The sequence below is a fragment of the Hevea brasiliensis genome, chromosome 2, assembly GCF_030052815.1.
Source record: "Hevea brasiliensis isolate MT/VB/25A 57/8 chromosome 2, ASM3005281v1, whole genome shotgun sequence".
Taxonomy (NCBI): Eukaryota; Viridiplantae; Streptophyta; class Magnoliopsida; order Malpighiales; family Euphorbiaceae; genus Hevea; species Hevea brasiliensis.
In genome coordinates this window covers 119,285,414-119,293,076 of record NC_079494.1, presented here as the reverse complement: position 1 = coordinate 119,293,076, position 7,663 = coordinate 119,285,414, and the positions used below count along the sequence as shown (strand labels likewise).

The following is a 7,663-nucleotide window of genomic DNA, read 5'->3' as shown; positions in this document are numbered from 1 at the left end:
CCCAAAGCGGACGTTGCCATTTAAAATATATTCACGTGGGCCTCTTGACACTGATTTTCTCCTATTGTTTACAACAGAAAAGCAATTTAGTATATAAACAGAAACAAAGGCAACATGGACAATGATGAAATTATGATCAAGTGAGCTTCCCCTTACTCTGAATCTTCTATTATTATTATTATTATTTATTAATTAATTTTTATTGACACCCAAAAACAAATTCTTGTGAAATCTTGTGGTAAAGTTGGCACTTATCCTCTAGGGTTCATCTTGGCATTTTTTTCTTGTAAGAAATAAAAAAAAAAAAAATCTGTACGTCACATCACAGCATCCAAAAATAATATAGTTTAATTTAATTACATAAAAAAGACATTTCAAAAATATTTTTAAGTAATAATTCATAGTATTAAAAAATTATAATTATAGACAATATTTACTGGAAAATTTCTATTTATCTGAAAGCAAGATTGTGTTATTTAGAATTATGGACAGTGCAAGTGTGGTAACCCTTCATCTCCATCCATGTGTGGGAAGCATGATTCACGATTCATAGTACGATTGCTTGTTTTATAATATGGTATAAAATGGGAAAAGGCATAAGAATGTGAAAGGATTGGGCAAATGAGGAAAGTTCAACTATAGGAAAATTAACAGGGAAAACACTAATTGTGATTGGGCATAAAAAGAGTTATTGGAGAATCAATAATGGTGGTAAGGGTAGGTAATCAGATTGGGCAGAGAGGGACCAGAGATTTGGGTGTGCCCTAGCCATAGGATGGTGGGGTCGGCACAGACAGTGCAATCAATGATTATCTGAGTAGCACTGGAAAGGATTCTTGTTGGTATAAAGTGTTTTACTTTGAACAAACTATAGGATTAGCATTAATTCCACATAAGATCTTTTATTATAAAATCTTTTAGTGGAAGTCAGTTAGGCAGTCCAGCAAAATACGCAACATTGGGTGGATATTTATATTTATATATACCAACATTGGCAGTATTTAGCTTGGCCTATATAATTGGTGTTAGGGTGCTTTTTCTAATTTCTCATTTGAATAGAATAATCAACAAAATGTAGTAGAAGAAGCAAAAGGAGAATGTGCATGAGAACTACTCAGTTTTCTGCCTTTTTTTTCGTAATGGGGGGACCATTGAGGTTAGGGCCCATTTGCATAAAATCCAAATCAATGTGGGTATTTAATTTATTATGATTCGAGTGCATCTTTTGGTGCCTTGTCATGGATTTTTAAATAAAAATAAATAGATATTAGTAATAACTTGTTTTAAAGAAAGAAAATTAATTTGTAGAGGTAGAAGGAGATTACTGATTACAGGTGGTAAATTAAGAATATTTATTAACTGAATCCTTAAGCCGGATTGCATATGGATGACGTTTCCAGGATGTAAGGAGAAGAACCCCACAATTGTTAAATAATATAAAAAGAAAAGAAAAGCCCCACTTATCTCATCCATCACCTTGCACACGGCATTAGCGCCCATAGTAAAACTCAATTATTGCTTTGTACTGTCAAATTAGTTCTTTTTTTTTTCTTTTAAAAAAAAAAGGAAGAGGTTTCATTGAGGTCATAAAAGGCTGAAAACCACACTAACATAAATAGATAATTATGCGCGATAAACCACATGTAAGAATTGTCACCGTAAAATAGATCTTCTGTTTAAAAGTCTCAAGTTCGTCCTCACAGCTCAAAAATAGTTATAGCAATTATAACAGTTTTCACCTAATGCAAAGGCTCAATCACATATAACATTCTCTTCTCTGGGCTCTAAAAGGCCCAGGGCAAGTCCCTCCGCAGTATAGTAGTTCTTCCTCAATGTCGTGTCTTAAAAAAAAAAAAAAAAAAAAAAAAACACCCGACATGTCAAACCCAACAGATATAGCAGATCCAAACATTGCATCTTAAATCCAGCCATCTCATTTGAAAATTGAAACAAACATTGAATATACCGGAAATGAGTCCAAATCATGTAATTAATAAATTCAAAGTTAAGATCAGATCTACTGCAATAACAGCCAAAAACTTTCAGAGAGTACATGCCAAAATTCAACTACACAGTAATTGAACCAATTCCTTCGAGGATCTCATTTTCCTCCTTTTACATGAGCTCAATGACCATTAATGCATGGTATAATAACACACTGACATGACAACTCAAATGACCAGAATATTTGATAAACTCCAAAGCAAAGGGAGTCATTTGTTACAGCAGAATCCAATAAAAGCCCACTGTGAATCAACTATCCACTCTTTAAGCAATGTCAAACTCCCCGAGGCTGTAAAACCCCATATTGTTACCGCATAAGACCTTGGGATGTTGCAAAAAAGATGCTCGACAGACCAAACCAACACCATAAAGTAAATGATGCCATCATAGCTAGTTGAAAATACTTGTTGAATTCACACAAAACAGACCTCAATTCCCATACAAGATTCTGAAAACCAGCGCACGAGAATGGTAAGATACTTTTACAATTAACTAGAAGAGGTGTAAATGAAAGGCAAAGAAGACATCAACTAGGCAGATGTAACGTTTTAATCCATAACAAAGTTATATTTCAAACATCTTGCATGCAGTCTGACCTCATAATAACAGTACACTGAAGACAACAAAGTAACTCAACATCTTTTTTGGGGTTTGCCTGTTTTCTCGCACTCTCCCCCCCTCTTTCTTCTTTCTCCTTCCCTTCTTCCTCTCTCATATAGCACAGATCAAGAAATTTAGGCCCAAATGGGAATGGAGTTAGACTAAGGTCTTTTGAAGAAGATTAAAGGTTACACACCAATTCCCTGAATCTAAACAAAGCACTTGGAGCAAATTAAAAAAAATTATGGAAACAAGGAACTTACCAAGGAGAGGATCTTAAATGAAGCTAAGAAAACACGAGGAATAAAAATACATTTCAGTCTCAATGTCATAAGCTTCTCAAATTTGATAAAAACAGGAGGAACAAAAAGAGAATGGACAAACAAAATCCACTTGCATAGGTGTAAATTGACTTTTAACAGGGAAACTAACACTCAATAACGAAACTCTCCTCTTGACTGATGTATGAGTCCCAAAATTGTCAGATTTCAGGAAGCTAGATAAAACTGAGTAAAAAAAAATAGTAATAAGAAAGCTTACAAGTGGAGCACAAATTTACAATTTTAAACAAGGATAATCAAATAGAATGGTCTGCACTATCACATGTGCACTGCTGGATGATAAATAAAAGATAAGGTTACAGTCTTCAATTCATAAAATTATAAGTGCTAAAATCATTCAATTTATGATTCATTTTCCACAATGTTAGGAATAAAAAGTTCAGATGCGTTACTAATTTCTCTGTTCAGTTGCAAACTATGTCACCCATATAGCAGTTCAGCTAGCAATTTACTGTTCTCCTTTTTCAAATTGCCTCCTTGACACATTCACAAGGTGACTCAACTCAAGCATGTGTATCAATAGCCACAGAAAGCTATGGAGTTGAGCCATATAGGTACAAAACAAAGGCAGACACGATATTTCAAAAATAACACGAGACGTGTTATATTATAAAAAGTGAAGACATAATAGATCAATTAAACAACATCACAGCTAACAATCCAAGAGGTGAAGTACCTATAAAGCTTCCAATAGCAAAAGTACAAAGAAAGTCTTTACAGTGACCACAACTTCACAAGAAGCACACAGACCTCATATATGCCTCTCTCTAATTCAGGATCATAAGAGAAGACATATAAGAGATTATTTCACCTTCCATAAAATAAACAAAGAATAAATTGCTAAGATCCCACCTCCAACCATGTGTGTGTGTGCATATACTTACACACAAAACAATACACTATCACCACACAATTCTAGCTTTATGCCAAGATCATGTTAACTATATCATTATTAATGCAATCCAAAAGCCTCATAAGATTGGCAAGCTCAGAATAAATCTAGGAACATCTAAGGCAGCTATCACACCAATATTGTTCTCAACCAATTTAAGTGAATGTCCGTGTCATAGAATACACTTCATGTTCGGTAGCAAAATTAACAAAAAGAAAAAAAGCACAATAAACAGAGATAATGGCTGCTATATAAGTAGCTACTTACTCAAACAATTGGGCAATTGTAAGTAGTACAAAACTGTAATAATGCTGTTTGATTAGCTGGGTCAAGATTTTCACTGATTATCTGGGGATACCTCCCAGGGGTTTGAGCAGAAAGATTTGCTAGTGAAGCAACTAAGAATTGCTTTGGATCCTTTATGTCCTTCAGAGGATCTTCCTCCTTTTTCCCAGCATTGTAAAGATTGACAAAGGTGGCAGTGTAACCCACATTTTCTGCAATATCTGGCATTTCTGGTTCATCTTCAACTCTATCCTCTTCTGGCCGTGACAGAAGGGTAACAATGCTATCCAGCATTTTCCCCCAGTGTCTAACAGCTGGGGCATCCAAAAGGGCAGGAGATTCACAGATAAGTCTACTCGAGGCAACTGCAGCTAACTTAACCTCAATGGGTCCAGTGATTAGCTTCAGATTGGGAATCCAGAACTGCTCCAAAATCACCATGAATATATTGGGTTGAACTGCATTCATTGTGTCAACAAGGTTTGCAGAACCGTGCTTGACCAGAAAGAGTGACATAAAAATCAAGAGAGACTTGACAAATTTGACAGTCCGCTTATTTTGCAGGCGTGTAAAAAGGGCATTCCAGATGTGAACCATGTAGGGAGCAATCACACCATAGTCAAGATTCTCAATCACAGTGTTGAGAACGTAAAAACCCTGTTCATCAGTACTTGGGGATGCCACAAGCCTGTTGAATATCCCAAGCACCTGGCTGAGCCTCCCCTCTTGGTTGAGCTCATGCGGTGCTTTCTGAAGGAAAGCTTGAAGTAGACGCACAAGGGCGGGAACATTTGAATTTCTTTTCCACGAATCAGGAGACAGTAGAAGAGTAAAAATTTGCATGTAATTGGGTGAGATTGGGGGTCTACTCAATTCAACAAGTTGAGCCAAGAGCTGGAATGCATAAGGCAAGAACTCAGTGACATCATTTGCCAAAATGATCTGGAGGCTGGGAAATAGGCTTGTTTCAAAGGCTGGTATGAGAGAGATGTCCCTCTCACATGCACGCCTAACAAGAACAGCCACCGATTCAAAGAGGTAATGGTTGAATATAGGATTCTTTGGATTTTTACAAACTTCATTGAGGATTGAGGTCAATCCAGCAATGCAAGGTGCAGCAATCTCGGGGGATATTTCTGCCACTCCTAGAACCCGCATGATACACTTCATTACATATTGATTCTCCTCGGACTCTGGAAACTTCATGGCATTGAAGAGGTTTCTCATCAGCACCTGTAGAAATGGAGTAATATCAGCTGCATTATACCGTGGCCGTCCTCCCTCATCCTTGACCAGCAAGAGTTTCTCTATACAACTTGCAGCATAAGAATGAACGACATTAGACTCAGCACCAAGAAACCTAACCAACTCTGGGAACAACTGAACTGCAAGAGGCTTTGGTATCAAACTCCTAAATACTGTAAAGAACTTGAGAGCACCAGCCTTAAGCATTGAAAACCCATTTACATCCTGACTCTGCAATTCAGGCAATATCACTTGTGCAAAAAAGTTCTGAACATCGACAAGGTCAGTTGAAACAGACATGCCCCCAGCCTTCTTAGTTGCAAGGGAAACAACCAAATATATTGCACAGTCCTTGTCCTTCCAATTTGCTACAGGGTTTGCAGCATATGAAGTCAACAAATTCTGTATCTGAACAGCAACCAATTCAGTTACCTGTGTCCTATAATTTGTTGCAATCCCTTTAAGCAATTCACATGCAATCCTCCGCCTGGTATCAAGATCACTCCCCTCCATATCCCTCCTAATAAACTCAATGTAATTCATCTCAAAGAGCTCCTCATCCTCATCCCTCAACCGCACATTAGGAATCACAATACTTTGACAAATCTGCGGGATGACCCCCTCATTTGCAAAGAGAACATGTTGGACACTAGTACTTACTGTAGTCAAAAACTTAATTGCTGTGACAGCTAATCTATCACGGCTGGAAGACTGAGATACATTGGCTAACAAAGTCCAAATAGCAAGTGCAAAACCTTCCACGTATCCCTTGAACTCCTCCTCATTCTTCTCCATGTAAAGACTAATATTCTCACATACTGCAGCCCTAAGGTCGTCAACAACTGCTAGTCCATCAGCGCTGCCCTCCAGTGCAGGATACGTAGTTGTTAAATATTTTTTAAACTCATTCATCCACTTGTCCATATTATCCTCAAAGAATTCAGGCAACTCCTGAAAATTCAGCGAGTAGAATATCCTACAACACAACCTCTGGGACTCGAACAATGGCCTTAGGGTTACAGGGGAGCCACCACCTGAGCTAACCGTTGAGTCAATTAAAACAGCGGTCCTGAGGAAAATTTCTAATAATGGAGCGGCAAAATTATCCAGACAATACTTCAATTCAAGTAAGAGATCATTGGTTTTGTACTGATAACGAAATTTTTTGAAGATAGAGTTTGCCGTACCCAGAACACCATTAACGGAGACGTAATCGTTATTGCGGGAGACGGCATCGAGGCTGGATATTAGCTCCGGAAGCAAAGTGGGCCATGATTTCGGAAAATCGTGTTTGCCAATGAGAGAAAGCGACTCGCTGAGCTGTGACTGAATGCGAGGAGTCGAGGACAGCATGAGACTAACAATTAGGGTTTTGATCTGATCCTTCTCCGCATCAAGGATGGGAGAGAGGGAAGACTCCGGTGACGGGGCCCAGCGTGTGCGGAGATGATTCTTAAAGTTGACGGCAGCAGCGTGGCGGATCTGCTCGTCGACGGAGGGTTCCGAGACTAAGCGAAGAACGGCGAGTGCATAATTTGGGTGGTCGGCAGCTTCCGTGAGTTTGGCTTCGGCGGCACGTCGTGGCTCCGGTGCAGGAGAGAGTGTATGGAGGAAACATTGGGATAGGAACTCTGGATTCATCTCCAAAACTGGAAAGAATGTGCTTGCGTTGTGCGCTAGGGTTTGCGAATGCGACTTTAGGGTTTGTGAGAAAGAAATCTAATATGAAAATGAAGTGATTTTAGAAAAAATGAAAAATAAAGGAGAGAGTAAAATAGCTAAAGAGAGAGCAGTGAATGAGAGTAGGCGAAGAGAGGGAAAAACTCGAGAGTATTTCAAACAGAAGGGGGGGGGGGGGGTGTTTCGGGCGGTGAGTGATGCTGTGGTATGCTGTTTGAGAAACCAATGACGCGTGGCTCTGTTTGGTTGGTCACGGAAAATAGACCAGCTTCAAGGGTCGCTTGGGCCTAAGGCAAATGGCCTTGATGATGGACTAACATATGATGTGTTAGATATAAAGAAGAAAAATCAGCCCATGGAATCAAAAGTCTTTTCACATTCGGCCCAAGAAGAGTAGGCTTGGAGAGCTTCTAATCCAACTCAATTTTATTTCTGTAGCTTTCTACTTAATTTTTTTTTCTTTTTTATAGCAAATTAGAGTAATTTTTTAATAAGTCCCTTGTAAATGTAACATAAAACCTAACTTATTAAATAAGTTAAATTTTCCATTAAAATAAGTTAATTATTATTATTTTTTAATCAAAATAAAACCCAAATAACGTGTGATTATAAATAA

At 38.1% G+C, this 7,663-nt stretch overlaps 1 protein-coding gene across 3 annotated transcripts; it reads right to left on the bottom strand.

The window, feature by feature from the left end:
* Window positions 1-1,972: 1,972 nt before the first annotated feature.
* LOC110653525 (exportin-2) lies at window positions 1,973-7,273 on the bottom strand. Of its 3 annotated transcripts, XR_002494585.2 has the most exons (3): window positions 4,105-7,273; window positions 2,601-2,712; window positions 1,973-2,452 (listed from the first exon to the last, which is right to left on the bottom strand). XR_002494585.2 is itself a non-coding variant. In XM_021809205.2 (2 exons), the coding sequence occupies exon 1, from the start codon at window positions 7,006-7,008 to the stop codon at window positions 4,105-4,107; it is 2,904 nt and encodes a 967-aa protein (XP_021664897.2). In that variant the 5' UTR covers window positions 7,009-7,273; the 3' UTR covers window positions 1,973-2,452. The 3 variants fall into 3 exon arrangements, 2 of the variants coding, with proteins under 2 accessions (XP_021664897.2, XP_057996927.1); XM_021809205.2 differs by lacking the exon at window positions 2,601-2,712; XM_058140944.1 differs by lacking the exon at window positions 2,601-2,712 and having other exon boundaries at window positions 1,973-2,293.
* Between the last annotated feature and the right edge of the window lie 390 nt (window positions 7,274-7,663).

Coding starts and splice junctions, on each gene's coding strand:
- LOC110653525 (XM_021809205.2), bottom strand. CDS start 7,008: ATGAATCCAGAGTTCCTATCCCAATGTTTCCTCCATACACTCTCTCCT.